This window comes from Tupaia chinensis, unplaced genomic scaffold (genome assembly GCF_000334495.1).
Source record: "Tupaia chinensis unplaced genomic scaffold, TupChi_1.0 Scaffold000646_1, whole genome shotgun sequence".
Taxonomy (NCBI): Eukaryota; Metazoa; Chordata; class Mammalia; order Scandentia; family Tupaiidae; genus Tupaia; species Tupaia belangeri.
In genome coordinates, this window is record NW_006160167.1 from 1,775,261 (window position 1) to 1,797,206 (window position 21,946).

At 36.4% G+C, this 21,946-nt stretch overlaps 1 protein-coding gene across 2 annotated transcripts in view; it reads right to left on the reverse strand.

Moving 5' to 3' along the window:
* VPS13B (vacuolar protein sorting 13 homolog B) overlaps positions 1-21,946 on the reverse strand; it is an 806,861-nt gene that overhangs the window by 503,503 nt on the left and 281,412 nt on the right. For both annotated transcript variants that reach the window (XM_027776225.1, XM_027776226.1), the window contains 2 exons: positions 15,286-15,395; positions 8,073-8,220 (listed from right to left, as the gene is read on the reverse strand). In XM_027776225.1, coding sequence (XP_027632026.1) covers positions 8,073-8,220; positions 15,286-15,395 — 258 coding nt within the window. The remainder of the gene's footprint in view (positions 1-8,072; positions 8,221-15,285; positions 15,396-21,946) is intronic.

Here is a 21,946-nt window from a genome sequence, read left to right on the forward strand (position 1 = left end):
AAAATCTTTATTACTACAAAGTAAATTTACTCACAGTTTTGCAACAAAGCTTACTCTTCAGTTACATCCTGCTGCTCTCAACTGCAGGATAATATTGAAGAGTATATGGTATTTTAGGCTGAAAACTTAAGTTCCCTATTTGGCTTTCAAAAACCTATATAAACTGATTTTGCTTCTTTACATCTATTTAACTTTACTTGCTAGTATCTCCACTAAAGAAAGTTCCACTTTAATCAATGTCTTCCCCTTGCCATTTCCAACCAGATGAATTGCTCCCTCTTGACTTTCAAATCCTATTTGAGACCTATCTAAATTGGACCTCCCCAATAAAAACTTTTCTAATTCCTGAAGTCTATAGTAATGGCTTTCCTTAAGAATTCTCTGATTTTTCTCAGTTCTATAAAGCCTACCTCATTGAACATATCTTTTCTCTATCCAGTAAGAGCCTAAAGTTAATCAGGACAGAAACCATGATGTCAAATACTACTTAAAATTTCTCAAAGCACTTTAGCACTTTAGTTAAGAACACTGCAGGAATTCAACATTACATTTATTGATTGCCTGACTACAGATAAAATTTTATGTAGATTCTATTTGGACTATTTTTACCATAATTCAACAATTTAAAATATATCTAAATTTTTGATATTTTGATAAAAGGAATACCCTGAAAAACTGGGTAAACCAATTGAAAATATACCACAAGCTACTAACTTCCCCTAAATATTTGGTAAATGTATCTGAGAAACACATATGAAAAGTTGTATAGAGTATCCATTCAAATAAAGTGTAGGTCATAAGAAAAAGGATTAAGAGATGTGATTTTTATAACCTTAAATAAGTAAAAATAACAAAGTTTTGTTCATTCATGTAACAACTATTTATTATATATCTGCTCAATATCAGAAACGATTATAAGATTCTGGAATCAGATGTGGCCTTGATATACATTTCAGAGAAGGAGACAGGAGAGAATGGAAAACACAGTAAGTATTATGAGGACAGAAAAGAAACAATAAGGTAGGAAATCCTAGGGTAATGGCACAGGCCTAATTCAGAAAGATTACACAGGGAATACTTACTATCATTTCATAAATGAAGAAAGTGAGGCTATGTGAGATAGACATGGGATGGGGACAGACTCCAAACTTACGTTCTTTTAGTCCCTATCTACTCGTTTATCTATCATACCTCTCTAATTCTTAATCAATAGCTTACAGTGATCATTATTTTTGGCAGGCTTATTTGGTAATAAAAATTTAAGTAACTTGAAGAGAAAGTTACCTTCACATAATAATACTATTTTTTAAATTTCTAAAGGTTAGATAATATTTAAGGCTGCAAAAACCTTGCCACAGAACTGCAATAATCCCTGAGACTTTTCATCAAAATACAAAGTACATTCAATACTATCACTCTTGAAAGCCCCTTGGGAAATAATGGCTTTTGGATTCTGCAAGTCAGCGTGACATGGCATGCAAAATTGCATCTCATGCTGAGCCAACCAGGAAAATATATGTCATCACTATGTGACATTCAGAATTTCATCTGGAAACTATAATCTTGTTCTGACTGCTAAAAGGGGTGAAAAGACTGCACACAAAACAATTTGATTGAATTTTTGCTGAATTCTTGCCAGTTGGTATAAAAAACTAGAATAACTTAAACTTATTTCCAAAAAACCTGTATCTAAAAAACTTAAAATGTACTTATTAACATCATAATGTGTTCTTCAAGAACTTTATGTGACATTATAGGTTAAATCATGTTAAATTAATGGATGTCTGGGAAAAATACTTTGTAATGAAACAAAGTAGGAAAATGAATAAAACTGTACAAAGCAAAATTAAATTACTGAAAATCATATACAACAAAAACACATTCTAATCTATTTCCCACAACTGAATAAACTCCAGATTAAAAAGACAAAAGAAAACAAAACAAAAAAAGCATTATATAGTTCCTGTGCATCGCATGCCTTTCTTCTAGATTCTTCCCCCCTCATGTGTGCCTTCCTAGTCCATTTATCTTCTTCCTATCAAAATGGAAATATGTGAATGTGATATAGTCTAAGTGTTATATAATTAACATTTTATGTTGAAAACCTGTGACTAATAGGAAGATGATAAATTAGTAGACAAGCTAATGGGTTGCTGGAAAATTCATGGTGTATTTTTCTTTTTTTCAATGCAAAACACTTCATGACTTTTCTGACAACCTAATAGAATAACTCTCAAAAATTATCCTTGTGAGCCATGTTTCTGCTATCCATACATTTTCTATGTCTGTTTCTGTTTTTTTATTTCATGTCCCTGAACACAGGAGTAGACAGACCCAACCTGGGATGACACTGGGACAATCCTAGTACTAATCTCCTGAGTTATGGTGGCCATTCAAGACATGCACGTGATCCAAGACAGGGCAAGTACACATAATCCATGACAAGTGCATTTTCTTTTACTTTTTAAAAAGAAATTTTTGCTATAGGGTGCATGTACTCACAGAGAGACAGAAAATGAGAAATCTCCCCCCAAGAGGGGATGACTACACAGCAATCCCTTCTCTTCCATTCTCCTCTCAGGATTCTGGGCATGCACACACACGCCCCTTGCATGAGTTTTAGGCTGCCAAGTCTAGGGCTCAAAATGTGGTTGACTACATAAGAGTCCAGAGACATAATCGTTATGTCATCTGCTGGTCCTGACAAGTGCATTTTCAGTAGACACTAGACAAGTGTCTCTTTGATCATAGAGAGTTAAGAAAGTAAGATCACGGGCACCACAGTTACCTATACTGCTTATGTTGAGAATTCTACATTCAGTAAAAGAAATTTCAACACAGAAAGATAGTCCAGTCAGTGGGAAATTTCTGGTACTAAGTCATTCCAAAGAAAAGAGCTATCTGGGAACCAGCAGTTAGCGTAATGGCTAAGTCGCTGGACTCCCATGTAGTCGACCGCAGTTCATGTCCCGGACCCCCGGTAGCTTAAAACCCACGCCGGGTGCGTGTGCGTGCGTGCCCAAGATCCCGAGAGGAGAATGGAGGAGAAGGGATTGCGGCATGGCCATCCCCTCTTGGGGGGTGATTTCTTGCTTTCTGTCTCTCTGTCTCCCTCTGTCTGTCTGGTGAGCACACACAACCTAGAGTGAAAAACCTCTCAAATGAAGAAAAAAAAAAAAAAGACCTATCTGCCCTTTTTAGCATTTGGTTATAGGAATCAATAAATAGTACTCCTTTCAAAAACTTTTTACTTAAAAATCAGTTATATACAGTTTCTATCTCTAATATCAGAGAGTCCTTTATAATATAAAAAATGTTTATTCCCTGGTAATAATTTAACAGGAGAGAATCAGGCAGTATGTCAGTAGTTGTAGATGCCTGGCCCTAGCAACATTATGGCACAGCCTGCCCTGATCCTCAAAGTGCTGTAAGTATATACTATATATATCACGGAGCGTATTTCCCTATTTCCCAGGTTTACTTGCTCAAGAACTATTCACCCACATTACCTTCCCAGATCACCTGGCTCTCAGACCTTTCAGTAACATATTTAAGGGTATCCCACTGACTCTCTGTCTGGGTCTGCAGATTTAGATATGTTCTTGATTTTTTTTTCTCACTTTCATGTAGGTTCACTGGAGAGAGACAGTGAGCAAGAGAGTGAGAGAGCAAGAGACAGAAAGAGAGAAATCACCCCAGGGAGATGGCCATGCCACAATCCCTTACCCATTATTTTCTTGGGATGGGCATCCATGCACAGACACACCACCAAGTTGGCCATGGATCCAGCTGTCTTAACCTCCACATCACCTGCTGGCACACAACTGATTTTTTTTATTCCTCTAATCTTTTCACAACTCCAGTAACTCCAGTTGTTGTTTTTTGTTTGTTTGTTTTTTGTTTTTTTGTGTTTTTTTTTTTTTGAGAGGTTTTTGCTATAGGTTGTATGTGCTCACCAGAAAGACAGAGACAGAGAGACAGAAAGCGAGAAATCCCCAGGGGGGATGGCCATGCTGCAATCCCTTCTCCTCCATTCTCCTCTTGGGCTCTTGGGCACGCACGCACAAGCACCTGGTGTGAGTTTAAGCCACTGGGTACGGAACTTGAACTGCGGGTGACTATATGGGAGGACAGCTACATAGCCATTACGCTAACTGCTGGTCCCCAGATTTGATTTTTAACTACCTGAACCAATGCTTTCTTTGGTTTAGTGGGCTCCTTTGGACCTACAGAACACTTCTCTGCATAGTTTTGGACCAACCCAGTGCTCCTCCCTTTTGCACTTGTATACTCAAGAATAACTATAAATGTGCTGGAATGCAACATCTTGAGATAGGGAGGGCTCTGTCCTAGTTCCCCCTAGAAATAGGACACTTCAATGATTTAACCAGCAAGCCACATTGATCTAGGATAGAGGAAATTAGGGCAGGCTGCTCTCTCACATCCCTTAACTGCAGCGCAAATGGGGCATGAATAGATGAGAAACTATCCATTCCAGGCAATTTTCCTGAGCCTTGGGAAGCCAGTTCACAAGGAATCCTAGGCTTCTGTTGTCCCTTGCTGCCTACCTGTAAGTAATAAATCCTCTTCATGTAACTTGTTGCACATGAGTATGTTCCGTCTCATCAGATAAGTTTGTAACCAGTGCACACAGTAACCTGTTCACAACACTCTAAGACAATCAATAGGGATGTTGAGGTAAAATATGAGAATATCTCTTCTATATTATTTTCTCTAATATGAGAAAGACATACAGTTCATTAATATTTAGTGAAGTAGAATGACACAGGTATAGTTCCCTATGTCAGTAAGTCACAGATATTGTTAAATGTACTAAAGAAGGCTGAACATTCAACCAAGAGGAACTGGCAGGGGTCTTTCAATCTTTCATTTGTTTTCAGTTAACTGCAGCATCTTACAATTTACATATTCATTAATAAGCAGATTTAGAAATTTTATTACCTGTTTTTAACTAAAGTACTCCTCCTAACTTACACACTTTTAAAAAAATTCCTGTAAAAGGTACACCCAGGGGAACCAGCAGTTAGCGTAATGGCTATGTCGCTGGACTCCCACGTAGTCGACCGCGGTTCACGTCCCGGACCCGGTGACTTAAAACTCACACCAGGCGCGTGTGCGTGCGTGCGTGCCCAAGATCCTGAGAGGAGAATGGAGGAGAAGGGATTACGGCGTGACCATCCCCACTGGGGGGTGATTTCTTGCTTTCTGTCTCTCTGTCTCTCTCTGTCTGTCTGGCGAGCGCATGCACCCTAAGAAAGAAAAAAAAAAAGGTACACCCAGACATGTGAATTAAAGATAAAACTTATTAAGAGGTAACACCAATTTCACTCCTGAGTATCCAGCCAAGTGCAGGAAAACGCTCAGTCAAAGAAGTGTGTGTGTACATCTATCACAATTGTTAAGACACAGGACCAACCCAAATGTCCATTACAGATGAATGGATTGAAAAAGTGTAGCATATATACACTATGAAATACTACTCAACCATTAAAAAAAAAAAAAAAAAAACCAAGAAGATCCTGGAATTTGATAAAAATGAATATGGAAGATTTACTGCTGAGTGAAGCAAGCCAGGCTATGAAAGAGAAACATTGTGTGTCTCCACTTAATATATACAGACTGTCCACCTCTTTGGCAGAAACAGAAAGATTAGAGGATATAAAAGCACGGAAAACAGTTATGGAAATGAGAGACAGTGTGGGAAGAGGGTAGGAAATGGGGGAGAGAGGAAAAGAATCAATGAGAAAAATTGAGAGGCAAGACATTTGAGGGACACAGAAATGGAGAACTGTATGTTGGTAACCTGTCTGATATCTTCAACTGGATTGCTGCAAAGTGTGTTCATGTTAAGTAAATTCATTTTATAAGTTGTAGTGATACACAGTGATTATATAAAGTAAATTAAAATAATAATAAAAAAATCAATATAAATCACAGTTAATCTAAGATAAAAAATTAAACATAGGTATTTTCGCCAATTGGTAAAGAAATTCTCATGAAACTAAAAGGCCTGTGGATACTGACAGGCAGAAATCTAATGATTATGCACAATAAACAATATGTCATATTTTAGGAAAAGTAATAAAGCACAGACTAGTAATTGTTATGTATAAAACTCCACTAAAATTTATTTTAGCACTTTTGTTGTTAAATTAGACAAGAAAATAAGTTACTCTTCCTCTTAAATCACGAATGTTTATTTGAACATCTTTGTGTATGTGGTCATAATTTAAATTCCTTAAGGGTAGGTATAATATCTTACATTTCTGCCCTCAGTTTTATTTAGAATACTGTCTTCTCCATGTAGACATTTAGTAAATGGTTTTAACTTATTGAAAATATGAAATTATCAATATGGTTAGAAATATCTGAGTCATGAGAAATAAACGTGAACAACAGCCATCTGAAGAAATGTGGCCTGGTATCACAATATTTAGAGGGTAAAGAGAAAAACATCATTTAAAAGAAAACCATAAAGTACTTTTTGTTACACAAAAGGAAATAAGGGAAATTAATTCATGGAAGAATATTTATGTTTATTATTTGTATAAATGATCTTGCTGAGAATGTGAAAGAAAGAGAAAGAAGATTGAGATATATTATGGTTTTCTAGAATTCTCTAAAATACAGACGTTTTACTGTGAGACAATTCACCCCAAGTTTTTCTTCATATCGTGTAAGTAGAAGCAGTGAGTCTTTGTTTCCCATTGTGTTTTCAAAGATTGCAGGGTGTTCAAAAAGTTCATGAAAATGCATGTTATTAAGAAATGATACACAGGGGCCGGCAGGTGGTGTGGTGGTTAAGGCACTGGACTCCAACATGGCTGACCAAGGTTTGAGTCCTGGACCTGGCAGCTTTCTTTCTTTCTTTCATTTTTTTTTTTTTTTGGAGAGGTTTCTTCTTCGCTATAGGGCGCATGCGCTTGCCAGACAGAGAGAGAGACATAGAGAGAGAAAGCAAGAAATCATCCCCCAGGGGGTATGGTCACGCTGCAATCCCTTCTCCTCCATTCTCCTCTTGGGATCTTGGTCACGCACGCACATGTGCCCAGCGTGAGTTTTAAACCACCGGGTCCGGGACGCGAACCGCGGTCGACTACGTGGGAGTCCAACGACATAGCCATTACGCTAACTGCTGGTTCCTGGCAGCTTGCTTTCTCACTCTCCTCTTTCTCTGCCTCTCTTTTTCTCTCAGGTCAAACTAAATAATAATAATCATAATAAATTAAATTAAATAAATAATTATTTAAAAATAAATGTATTATACAAAATTAAAAATAAATTCAAAAAAATTTTTAAATGCTGCACAGATTTTAATTTCTTTCTTGCACCAAAATAAACTTACACTTAATTCTATTATTCCACAAACTTTTTGAAGTCCTTCATATTTGTCTGAGATGACAGAAACATGGTAATCCTCGGCAAAGGGTTAAGTTTGCTTACAACCCTGCAAAGCAGACATAGGCCTCCCTCTACAGAAAACAGCAGGCATGTTTTCTATCCATTTTAAAAGGTTTAGGTTCCTTTTTAGGTTTTTGGTTTTTGACTTAGGACATGTGTACTTGCCAGAGACAAAAAATGAGAAATCATTCCCTAGGAGGATAGCCATGCTGCAATCCCTTCTCCTCTAGTATCCTCTTAGGATTTTGGGCACATACATACATGCCTGGCATGACTCTCAATCCACAGATCTGGGCCACTGCCTCCAACCATGGAGTTGGCCTTGTGGGATCCAACACCTTACTACCCTGTCACCTGCTGGCCTCAAAAGGTTTAGGTTCCTTAAACACATGGTTTCTCCCATTAATCTAGTCCACTGTATATAGATGTCATCAGCTCACTTCATGCCACCCTATGGGAAGTGGGCTTAGGACTTGAACACAAGAAAATGTTAAAAGTCCGATTACTAGCAATGTGGTGAATAATAGCGTCCTTTATCTCTGTCTCAGGAGATTCATGTCTTTGGCTAGCATTCATGAAGTTGTGGCAGGCTAACTTATTTATTTAGGGGTACAAAAAATTACAAACTCTTGGCAGTTCTTGTCACATACCTGTTATTGTTTTTGTTTTTACAGGGCTGCTAGCATATTCAGATGCCTGATATGACTGCTGCTTTGCCAATGGTGCACTTCCAACAGACACCTCATCCTCTTTCCTTCTGCTAATCGGCATAACAAGAGGAACAGATACCACAGGCTGCTGAAAAGAGACAAAATGAATGAATGAATTGCTATTTCTTAGTAGTGAAAGTTAAACATGGCATCCTTGAGAGTAGTCCACAAGTTGAGGTTGAAGTTTTATTATTTTAAATCAATCTATTTCTCCCTTCCCCAATCTATCCCCCCCATACAAATGCTTATCTATCTAAATTATAAATTACATTTCTGCATTTAAAACACAAGAGAGCCTGGGAAGGACCCAGTTAACATAAACTTCAGTGAGAACAATAAAAATACTATGGAAAGAGAAAACCAAAACTAAAATTTGCTTTGAAAATTTTGATACTTAGAAAAAAAGAAAGTTATTCTGAGACCAGCAGATGGCATAACGGTTACATCACTAGACTCCCACATAGTCAACTGAGGTTCAAGTCCCAGACCCAGTGGCTTAAAAACCTCACACCAGGCGTGTATATGTGTATACCTAAAATCCCAAGAAGAGAATATAGAAAGGACTGTAGTGTGGCCATCCTCCCTGGGAGGTGAATTCTCACTTTCTGTCTCTCTAAGAGTGCAGCAAAAATCACTCAAAAGAAAAAAAAAAAAAAAAAAGAAAGAAAAAAGAAGAAAGTTATTCTTACAGAATATTTTTAGAAACATACTTCTATAAACCAATTCTACACCTGTTTTTATGGAAAGTTCAATTTTTTGAAGAAATACTGAAAGCCTGTATATTTTACCTGGTAAGACAACATCCATAGCATATTCAGGAGACACACAAAAAAAATCTACAGTTACAGCAGGCTGGAAAACATTATGATCCTATATCAAATGCATGACTGTTGAGCTGAAAAATAAAGCACTTGTCTCATCTTTTTTTCATTGAAATAAAATTTGATGTTACTGCTGATGACACCCAATACAATCTTGTCAGGTTTTTGGCAAAAAATAAATAAAAAGGTATTTTTAAGTTTGTTGAAGGATCAAATATCAATGTTGAAGTAGGCAGAAAATAATCATTGAATGTTGGGTTTTAGCCACAAATGGAAAAGGAAATTTCAGCTTGGGAAACAACAGATGATAAACGTAATACAGCTGTATCAGATGATATATCTAGCAGAGACCAGTCAGGCTGCTGCGTCTATAGTTATCTGTAATACAATGACAACCTTAGGTTTACAGATCCAACTTCAAGCCTCACCCAACTTATGGTACTTAGGATTATTTACATTATTAAATAAGTGTTTCGGGGACCAGCAGTTGGAGTAATGGCTATGTTACTGGACTCCCATGTAGTCAACCGCGGTTCGAGTCCCAGACCCGGTGGCTTAAACTCATGCTGGGCACATGTGCTTACGTGCTCAAGATTGCAAGAGGGGAATGAAGGGGAAGGGATTTCATGGCTATCCCCCCTGGGAAGTGATTTCTTGCTTTCTGTCTCTGTGTCTCTTTCTGGTGAGTGCATGTGCCCTATAGCAAAAAACCTCCCCCTTCTTCTCCCCCAAAAAGGGTTTCAGTGAAAACACATGTATCATATAGCTGTGTAATATAATCAACTGAATTCTGAGATAGGAGGAAAAAGGCTAATTATTTTACAAGTTGTAACTTGGGGTGAGTTAAAAATAGGAAATATGAAAATGAGAAAATGGAAAGAAAAAATATTGGGTCGTCAGAAAAGTCATGACATATTTTTTTATGTATTTCTATGCAAAAATGTGTCATGACTTTTCCAACCACCCACTATATTGTGGGAAACATCACAATGCAGAGTCCCTGCTTTCTTACAAAGTATTTAGTCAGTCTGATAATACTCATACAAATCTAAATAGAAAATAACTTTTAAGGCACAGATGAGAAAGTCTCAGCATATGGTAAGCTTTGATTCATTTGAACATCCTCATCTATAAATTAAGGAGGAATGTGGAAAAGGTTGCTGGAAAACTCTTTATGCTCTAATATTCAGTAATTCAAAAAGTTCCTTGAATTTCTATTTTTTATATAACTGAAATAAAACCAGCCATTCTAAGAAATACAACCATGTTAAGGATTAAAATTAATATATAATATTGGGTCATTGGAAAAGCCATGATGTATTTTTCTATGCAAAAATATGTCATGACTTTTCCAATGACCCAATAAATAACTACTGTAGAGAAAATGTTTGTGCTGAATCCATGCATAGAAGCTGAGAGATGAGATTAATAGATGTCTTGTAGTACTGATATCTAAAAACAAAGAAAAAATTCTTTCCTTGGGTAACTGAAATTCCAAGAATATTTTTACATAAGTAAAAATACATTAAAAGATCAATCAAAAACTCTTTCTAACACAAGAGTAAGGCTCTTATATGTCTTATACACAGTTGTATTCAGTAAAATGTTGCCCAAGAGACCAACAATAATATTGGTTGAATGACTACTAATATAAGTGCTATATATCAAGCATGAAGTGATAATTAATGACAAGAAATAAGACCAGGGATTCCTTTCACTGTTCTAGAAATATGGCCACTCTAGTCAAAAATATCAAAATAGACCATGTTTGTTTTAGCAATCTACATGCTTCTTTCTGGTACTAAAGAATTCCCCTAAGTTTCAGCTATATTCTAGCTCCAGACACATCTTTTCCTTGCACCATTAATGCCCCATGATCCCAAAATAACTAAAGTCTTCATATTTCATTCCTATAAAACATGTCCTCCTTTACTTTTAGTAAAATATATCATAAAAGTACAAAGGAGGGAACCAGCAGTTAGCGTAATGGCTATGTTGCTGGACTCCCACATGGTCAACCGTGGTTCGCGTCCCAGACCCGGTGGCTTCAAACTCACACCGGGCGCGTGTGCGTGCGTGCCCAAGATCCCAAGAGGAGAATGGAGGAGAAGGGATTGCGGCGTGACCATCCCCTCTGGGGGGTGATTTCTCGCTTTCTGTCTCTATGTCTCTCTCTGTCTGGCAAGCGCAAGCGCCCTATAACAAAAACCTCTCAAAAAAAAAAAAAAAGTACAAAGGATTACAAATAATAAAACAACTCCCATATTCCCATTATAACCAATAATTAGTGACAATTAACATTTTATCATATTTACATTTTTCTATAAAGGAGATGAATGAAAAGTTACAGATACAGCTAAAATAACCCTTTTACAAGCAACCCCTTGCTCTTAGAGTCAACTACTGTTACAATATCATTATCATTCATTCAAATAAATTTTTTACACTTTTATTTACACACATACACAGAATGGTTTTGAGGATGAAGATATAATATGTGTGTGTGTGTGTTTGTGTGTATGCTGTTAAAGTGACATTCATATATGCATAAGGAATCACTGACAAGACTTATTGTAATGGGTATGAAATAACATACTGTATGAGATTCTTTACACATATATAAATATCACTGTAACAGCATAACCTGCATCAAAAAGTAGGCTTTTGAAGTGAGAGGGTCTGCTCATTTTCAGTTTTATTAGATACTGCCAAATTCATAATGTTCACTCACAATAATACTGAGCATTCTCTGTATTTTCACCAATATTGCATATTGGTATTTCTTAGCCTGAGTTATTTAAAAAGTAAAAAAGATTAGTCATGAGTTAATAATTATTGAAGCTGAGTGATGAAGACATTTGGCTTGACTATATTGTTTTCTATGAATAAAAAAATTTTAAGACTAAAATAATACATCAAGTATATTTTTTTTGAGAGGTTTTTGCTATAGGGTGCATGCATTCGCCAAAAAGACAGAGACAGAGAGACAGGAAGTGAGAAATCCCCCCCCCCCAGGGGAGATGGCCATGCCACAATCCCTTCTCCTCCATTCTCCTCTAGGGATCCTAGGCACGTACGCACACGTGCCCGGCATGAGTTTAAGCCACCAGGTCTGGGACTCGAACTGCGGGCGACTACATGGGAGTCCAGCGACATAGCAATTATGCTAACTGCTGGTCCCAAGAATATTTTTAAAGTATATTTTTGAGTATTACTAATCTAGTAAAATAGCAATGTTATAAATTGCTGGTATAAATGTAAATATAAATACTATACCAATTTCAGTATGCACAACCCGGCAACATAACTAAAATCTTAAAATAGGAGTTAAAAGTGCCAAAATAAATGCTGAGAGCTACGGATTACTTTTTTTTTTTTTTTTTTAAAAGAGAGATTTTGCTACAGGGCACGTGTGCTTGCCAGAGACAGAGAGAAATCTCCCCCCAGCGGGATGGACACGCTACAATCCCTTTTCCATTCTCCTTTTGGAATTTTGGGCATGCATGGACACAGTCAAATCATGAGTTTAGGCACCTAGATCTGGGACTTGAACCATGATCGATTACATGAGAGTCAAGCAATGTAACCATTATGCCATCTGCTGGTCCCTAAACTTCTAAAAATATATGAGGGGACTTTAAAATGTTTATGAAAAATGTATGTTAAGAAAAAAAAAAAAAAAAACCTATCCATGATTTTAGGGTTTTATTCCATCAAAATAAACTCCTTGCTTAATTTTGTATTTCCACAAACTTTTGGAAGTACCCTTATATTCTAAGTGAATAAACATAAATGCAAAGGTTTGCCATGAAGATATTTACTATGATATTATTTCTGAATGAGTGGGATAATGACTGCTAGTTTATATTTTAAATAAAGCTACTATTTTGAACATAGGCGTTAAAAAAACTTAATTTTAAAATACTCATGAAATAATCTAATAAAGCTAAAAATCAAAACCTTGACTGTGGGTCAGTAGGTGTAGGTAGCATGATGGTTAAGGTGCTGAACTCCCACATGTCCAACCACGATTCAAGTTCTGGACCCGGTGGCTTGCTTTCTCACTCTCTCTCTTTCTCTCTCTGTCTCTCTCTGGTGAGTCCCCATGCCCTGTAGCAAATTAAATAATAATAATAAATAAAATTAAATAATTCTTTTTAAAAAAACCTTGAATGCACTTGGTATCAGAGAAATAAATGTCTAATTTAAATAAGATCCTAAAACACTCTACTTGACCTTCAATTGTGTTCTGGAAATAATTATATCACTTATAAAATAATCAACTCAGAATTTACAATGAAAATTTTTCTCAAATGGTTCCTGCCATTAGCCTTACTTCTCTATTACCTATCATCTATATTCTGCTAGAGTAAACTTTCTAAAATACAAATCTGTTTATATCAGATTCTGATAGTTCTCTATCCTCTAAAAATTTCAAATACTTAGCATTACAAATAACATCCTGTAGGTGGGACCTGCAGTTAACGTAATGGCTATGTCGCTGGACTCCCATGTATTCGACTGTGGTTTGAGTCCCAGGCCTGGTGGCTTAAACTCATGCCGGGCACGTGTACGCGCTTGCCCAAGATCCCTAGAGGAGAATCGAGGAGAAGGGACTGCGGCATGGCCATCCCCCCTGGGGGGTGACTTCTTGCTTTCTGTCTCTCTGTCTCTCTCTGCCTTCCTGGCGAGCGCATGTGCCTTATAGCAAAAACCTCTCAAAAAAGAAATCCTTTATGAAATGGTTTCCAATGTCTACCAGTAACTTACAAGAACACCTGACTCCAGTCTGGAAACAGTGAAAGTTTCTTTCTTGTCATAGTTTGCAACTTTGCCTTTGCTCAAACAGGTCAGTCTAGAACAACCTTTCCTATCTAGCTTACTCTAATGGTGCTCAGCTTATTTATTAATTCCTCCTTGTCACACGTCCTCTGCTGTGAGAATCATTTCTCTTTTTTATTTCACATAATCCTGAGCATACATCTACACAGAAATGACTATTTTAATTCTCATGTAGTTATATTTCTCTACCACCTAACTACTTCAGAAAAAAAGATACAAAACTGTTCCAGACAGAATATTGCAAAACCCCAATTACGCCAGAGAGAAAATTCAATTTAATATAGCACAAACATGTCCTTGGAAATTCTTAGTTCTATGTATTGACTGTTGAATCGAGGTAAGAAAAATCTCAATAAGCATTGATTTCTTCATTTTTAAAGTGAGAAATACAAAAACCAGCTGTAAGAATTACATCTAAGAATCATGACAGATAATTTTACATTTATGTATTCTAGAAACTACAATGACCTACTTCTTGCTTTGTAATTAATTCAGATCCTTTCAAACAAACACATATCCCAAACTTTTTTAACCAACCACCCCCAATCCCAGGATTAGGCATTAAATGTCTGTTCGTTGAATAAACCTAAAGAAGAATAAGAAATACAGAGATAGAGAAAACAAAGATTAACATTTACTTAACAATGCCTGTTCTGTGGCACTATGAGGAAAAACAGGTTGTGAAAGGAAACTACCTAAACTCATCTATTTGCTTTACAAACAATTCTACAGAAAACCCCATTAGTAGCCAAAGAAACTACATATTGAGCAATGATTTCTTATATAGAAATTACTGAACAGAATTTTCTTTCTTTTTTTTTTTTTTTGGAGAGATTTTTTTCGCTATAGGGCGCGTGCGCTCGCCAGACAGACAGAGACATAGAGACAGAAAGCGAGAAATCACCCCCCAGGGGGGATGGTCACACCACAATCCCTTCTCCTCCATTCTCCTCTCGGGATCTTGGGCACGCACGCACATGCGCCCGGTGTGAGTTTTAAGCCACCGGGTCCAGGATGTGAACCACGGTCGACTACGTGGGAGTCCAGCGACATAGCCATTACACTAACTGCTGGTTCCCGGAACAGAATTTTCTGAAAGGGGTAGAGTGAGAGAAATTTTGATAGATCTACAAAAAGAAAATTACTAAAAAAGACATGATTCTATTAGAAGCATTTATGATTTTATGATGAATTGATTGTATTGTGAAAAAGATTTACAAACCAACAGTGAATTATTATTAAGAAAAAAATGATCAGGTCTGGGTCGTATGGTGGTTAAGGTGCTAAACTCCATATGGCTGATGATGGTTCGAGTCCTGGACCTGGTGGTTGGCTTACTTTCTCATTTTACCATCTCTCTCTTTCTTGCACTGTCTTTCTAGTGAGCACACATGCCTTATAGTGAATTAAAACAATGTAATAATGATAAATAAAATTAAATAAACAATTATTTTTAAAAAGAGAGAATAAACATTATAAAAGTCTCTCACCTGCTGCATATGTCTGCTTGTTCGTTTCTGAGGCTGATAGATGAGCCATGTGTATAGGACAGGGTCAACATTAACTGCTAATCCCTGTACACTACAAAGAAGTACAGCACCTAAAAATCAAGATTGAAAATGGTTATAATTCCTTATTAAGGAAAAAAATAAGCTTGATATTACTTCACAACAAGTAGAACAGCTATAATTTAAAAAGACAAACAAGGAACCAGCAGGTGACATGGTGGTTAAGGTGCTGATTCTCACATGGTCAACTACATATAAAGTCCTGACTTGCAGCTTGAAAATCATGCAGGGCACGTGCATGTGCATGTGTGCCCAAAATCCTAAGAGGAAAATGGAGGAGAAGGAATTGCAGCATGGCCATCTCCCCTAAGGATGATGATTCCTCACTTTCCTCTCTTTATCACCTTTCAGTGAGAACACATGCTCTATGGCAAAAACGAAATAAATTGAAAATAAATAAATAAATAACAAGGGTTGGCAAGGAGATAGAGAAATTCAAACCCTTATACATTCTGGCAGGAACATAAAATGATGTAATCACTCTGGACAATAGCATAGCATTTCTTCAAATCATATACTTTACAACATGACCCAGTTATTCCAGTTCTAGGTACAAACCCAAAAGAACTGAAAAGCTGAAAGTTTACCCTCATAGAAAAACTTACACTCAAATTTTATCAACATAATTTATAATACCAAAAAATGAAAACTATACAAACAACCATGAACTGAGGAATAAACCACATGTGGAATATCCATACAAGGGAAAATTATCCATCCAGAAAAAAGCTATGAACTACTGACATACTACCCATTCATGGATGAGCCTTCAAAATTATGCTCAGTGAAACAAGCCAGATACAAAACAAACAAACAAAAAAACAAACAAATATACTCTTATTATTCTACTCAGGTGAAATGGCCAGCATAGACAAAAGCATAAAGACAAAAACACAGAGCAGTGGTTGCCGGGCTTGGGAGGAGAGAGAAGTATAAAGAACTGTATGTATTTGGTTTCTTTTGAGAATGATGAAAGTGCTTTGGAATGAGAAAACAATGATGGTTGTACAACCTTGTGAATACTAAAACTCACTAAATTATATAAATTACAAGAATTATTTTATGGACTATAAATTATATCACATTAAAATCACATTTACCTTTAAAATAATAAGTTTAATATTTCAGGCAAAGAGTAATTTCTATATTGGCCATGAAAATTTATATTACAAAACTGATCCATGATTTTAAAGTATTATTATTACCATTCAATAAATTATTATAAATTACAGTTTTTAATGTCCAAAATCAAAGATAAAGCCTGCCTAGATGAAATGCAGACCAACATACTAACATAAAACACAAAGCTGAATTATAGTAAGTTGCAATTCCATCCTATTAAGAAAAAAATTTTTGTCTCTCTCTGATAAAAAGTACCTCACATGGAACCTAACTAAAGCAAAATACCCCATTCTTAATTTATGCCCAGTTTATACACATCTGTAATACATTTCTATATTTAGGTCATCGGCAAAGTCATGAGGTATTTTCCTTTTTTTTCTATGCAAAAATGTGTCGTGAATTTTCTGACACAATATATTTTTTATATAAATACAACTGTACAGAACATAAGGGAAGATGTATTTGCCAATTTTGTTATCACTTGCATCTTTAGGATCCAGAAAAGTACCTGCCACATGATGAATGATGAAAAAAAAATATGTCAGAGTCGAGGTTCTCTGATTAGCTGAAAAGGCCCATTTGTCCTGTTTAGTTACAGATTATTTAAACCAGTACAATTAGTACTAATACTGAGACCAGTGGAAAGTAATCACACAGAGATGGAAATTGAAGAAAGGAAGCAGGAAAGAGATAAATTCTCCTTTCAAACCTTTGCACAAAATATTCAAATAGGCAAAATTTGCTACATATATCGACTTTGTGGGACTCTGTTCCAAGGGGCCCAGAAACAGTACAGATACTTATTAGCACACTAAAATGACATAATTAATGTCCCTTCATTGTCTTAATGCATGTGGTGCTGAGTAATGATTGACTAAAGCACAAACCAGAAAAGAAAGATGGGGACAAGCTCAAGACCAGATTATTGCCAAATGAAATTCCTAATTGAAGTCAATTGGGAAATCCAATTTCATAACTATTTTCACCTTCATAAATTATAAAATTCTCTTAAGAATCTAAATTCTTGGGGACCAGCAGTTGGCATAATGGCTATGTAGTTGGATTCCCATGTAGTTGCCCAGTGTTCAAGTCCTGGACCTGGTGGCTTAAACTCACACCGGGCGCGTGTGCATGTGTGCCCAAGATCCCAAGGGGAGAATGGAAGAGAAGGGACTGTGGCATGGCGATCCCTACCCCCAGGTGTGTGTGGGGGGTGATTTCTCGCTTTCTTTCTCTGTCTCTCAGATGGGTGCATGTACCCTATAGAAAAAATCTCTCTTTTTATAGAAAAAAGAGAGAGAGAGAGAAGAAATAAAGGAAAACTACTGGTTTTACTAGAAAAGTACCCACCACAAAAAGACAAATTACCTGAAGGAAGAGGGGAAAAAAGGGATGATGACCAACTTCTTAGAAAACAGGCATTCATTGTGGTATTCCTTATATGTTACTTCAAAATTTACATGTAACATATGTTTTTGTATATATACAAAAGACCGTAAAGGAGGAAAAAAGACAGTTAAAATGTAGTGAGAGACAAAAAGAAATTAAATTGACTTTTTCAAATAAATAAATCAGAATAAGTTTTGATATCTCTTAATATTAAATATCTCAAAAGTCATGCTTAAACTAAACATACTTTTAATTATGAAAAATACCAAAAAGGGAACCAGCAGTTAGCGTAATGGCTATGTCGCTGGACTCCCACGTAGTCGACTGCGGTTTGCATCCCGAACCCGACGGCTTAAAACTCACGCCAGGCGCGTGTGCGTGCATGCCCAAGATCCCGAGAGGAGAATGGAGGAGAAGGGATTGCAGCGTGACCATTCCCCCTGGGGGGTGATTTCTCGCTTTCTGTCTCTATGTCTCTCTCTGTCTGTCTGGCAAGCGCACGTGCCCTATAGCGAAAAATCTCTAAAAAAAAAAAAAGAGAGAGAGAGAGAGAAAAATACCCCCCCCAAAAAAAAACACAAAAAAAATGTTGTATAAGATTGTGCAGGCTGAAAAAGACAAAAGTTATAGATATTCTCTAGATCATATAAATTATTTTTAAAAATCTTTTCAGATGTGTCAAAACTAATAAAATAAATGTGTCTGACAAATTTTCTTTTCCTTTTTTTCTTTTCCTTTTTTTCAAGGTCTTTGTCATAGAACATATATACTCTCCAGGGAGAAAGGGGTGTTGGGGAGTGAGAAATTACCCCCTCCATGAGATGGCCACACCATAAAGCTTTATCCTCCATTCTTCTCTCAGGATTTTGGGCAGGTACACATATGCATCTGGATAATTTTTCAAGCCACTGATTCCAGGACTCACACCATGGTCAACTATGTGGGAGTCCAGCACCTTAACTACCATGCTACCTGCTAGTCCCTGTCAAATAAATTTTCAAAAACATTTAATAAGTAACTAGCATATCTTCTTAACTGGGACTGTAGAATGAAGAAAAAGAAAACAAATGTAACAAATATTTTCAAACAAAAAATAATTTTGAAAGTTTTAATTTTTTCTGAAAAAAGTTAAAAAAAAACCTTCACCAATAAACAAAATGATGTATAATTTTACCAAAAAATGACTGCATAACATTTAGCTAAGCTTGGACTTTATGAATGTTAAATAGATGGTAAAAGAGAATAACCCATCACTATAATGTCAACTTAATTGAAATTATATGTCCTTTTAAATTTAAAGAGGTATTTTCATCCTACACTCTACTTAGCCTTTAAAAATAATACACAAGTTATGACATACAGTGTTTAGGCAATTAGGCTGATACTGATTTGACTCAGAACAGATCCCTCATAAATCACTAAAACTTGGCAATATGTTATTCTGCTTAATTTTAGCCTGGGAGACAACTAATGAGAAAAGTGTGCTTTAATTCTCTGCTCACTGCCAAATGGCTCACTTTATCCACATTCCACTCAGGCTTCACCAATTAGTTAAACCAGGGTACCGCTGTCATTTTCAGTTACATTGCAAGCTGAAGAATGAGAGCTAAAATAAGAGTTTGACACTGAAGTTGCATGGCATTAAAATTAAACATACATGCTTCTTGTCAACTATAAAACTTTGTCAGCCAATGAGACTGTCTTTTAAAATGTCAAGTTATATAAGGGGGAAAAAATGTCCTGTTTTATCTTGAACCAATGAATAAGACCAAAAATTCATATTAATCTATATCTAAATTTAGTGGCTAAATTAGTGGCTAAAAATCACTATTTCTCTACTACGAAGCAGCTATAGTACATACAATATGACATTTTAAATATGTATAACTCTTTCAAAATTATTTACTATTCTTATTTTTAAGACTAATTTCAATAACTCTGGCTAACCAGTTCAGTAAACAAGAAAACAAAAAAGGAAGAGCCAATACTTCAAAAACAAGGATGAGGAACAATGGCAATATACAGTAATTGGAGGTTAAGAAATGACAGAGCAAAGAGGAGCTGCCACTTTTGGCCTCCTTATCAAGGTAACTATCAAATTCAGTATAAACAAATCACAATATTTGTAGGTAATGTGTGTATGGTAGCTCCTGCTACTTAACAATTATGTCCCCTTTTCTTAGGATGTAGGAAATCACAATAGAACTTTGGCTCATTATAACAAGAGCAAGCCACATAACCCATCAAAGCTTTCCAACATTCTTCAGAGGGTAGAGTTCACAAAGAAACCTAGTGAACAAAAATCATAATAAAAATCTCCTTACTAGGAGACAAGGAATGAATAGTAACTTTCATTCTCGGCAGAGCAGTGGGAGGAGAAGAAAGCTGCTAAGAAGAAAACACCTACGCTTTTAACAAACCAGTCAGCGATTGGCATAAAAAAGTAGGGTCACTAAGAGGCAAGTGGATTCCACCCACCTAGCTTAGTGTACAATATTCAAAGGGTATATACCATATTACGTACGCTGTTTGTTTAGTCTGATTATACAAGTAACATAGGATTAATTAAAAACATTTTAGAATGAACTTAAAAGGATAAGACAAAATTTTAATAATTAACATTTTGCTATAGATGAGACCCCTAATTTTCAAGGACTTAAAAGCCTAGCTGTTTCAATAAATATGTCTACACTGTCACATGAAGTCAGTAATCCCAATCAATTTTATTTTCTAAAAACATATTGCACTCTCTATATATATTTGTTTTAATATTTTATAATTAGCCTTTTCCTTTATTATTTTATCAGATTACTACTTGTTTTTACTAGCTTTTCTTTCCTCTTATTCTAGATACCTCTAACTCTCTATTCAGGACTAATTATCTTTTATTTCAGCTCTACATCGGCTCCTACAAACCACACAAAAGGCAACCTGACAGAACCTAGACTTGAACATTTTGCTTCCAAGTCCAGGGCTCCCAGTTGACTTCTCAAGTATGGAACAGTGCAGTGTCTCATGTGAGGCCCACAAATGCATGCACAAGGCTGGAGACTTGTTAAGTTAAAGCCCTGGGAATTGGAAGCTTGAACAATGGAATATGAGAGAACAAATTTTCTGCAGAAAGGACTCTCCAGAAAAAGTAGTTAATAGGCAATTAGATGACACATCTCCATATAGCTCTCTCTTCTTTCTTTCTTTCTACCATTATTGGGACAGTGCTCCCTAATAACACAATAGCAACAAACTTTTTCTCTTCAGCACTGTTTTCTGAGGAACCCAAGACATTCTTTTGTTGCTTCTAGTAAAAGTAACCCCTTCTCCCTTGGGGCACTGCATAGCAGTCACATGTAGTTTAGTGGTATCATTTTATCAGATTACTACTTGTTTTTACTAGCTTTTCTTTCCTCTTATTCTAGATACCTCTAACTCTCTATTCGGGACTAATTATCTTTTATTTCAGCTCTACATCGGCTCCTACAAACCACACAAAAGGCAACCTGACAGAACCTAGACTCAAGGTATTCTATATTGCCCTGCCTGAAGGATATGAATGTGATTGAAACAAAGTGTTGTAAATTGGTCTTAAACTGCTTATTTAAATGTATGTCTATTTCATATTACCTCATTCATATACTTTGGTCAACATTACAACCCTGTTCCTTCAGTCCCTATCTTCCATTATTTAACTACCCTTTATAAACCCAATATGTTTAAAGAACTTGCTAACTATTCAAGGCTCAAAAATAACATTGAAATGAAGTAGCATTCTCAAGATGTTGATAAATCTTGTGTAAATAGGGAGGGGACAAGAAGGAATATAATGAACCAACAACTATAAAACAAGGGAATAAGATCCATCTTAGAAATATGAAAAGGGTAGGGACCAGCAGTTAGCGTAATGGCTATGTCGCTGGACTCCCACGTAGTTGACCGCGGTTCGTGTCCTGGACCCGGTGGCTTAAAACTCACGCTGGGCACGTGTGCGTGCATGCCCAAGATCCCGAGAGGAGAATGGAGGAGAAAGGATTGCGGTGTGGCCATCCCCCCTGGGGGGTGATTTCTCGCTTTCTGT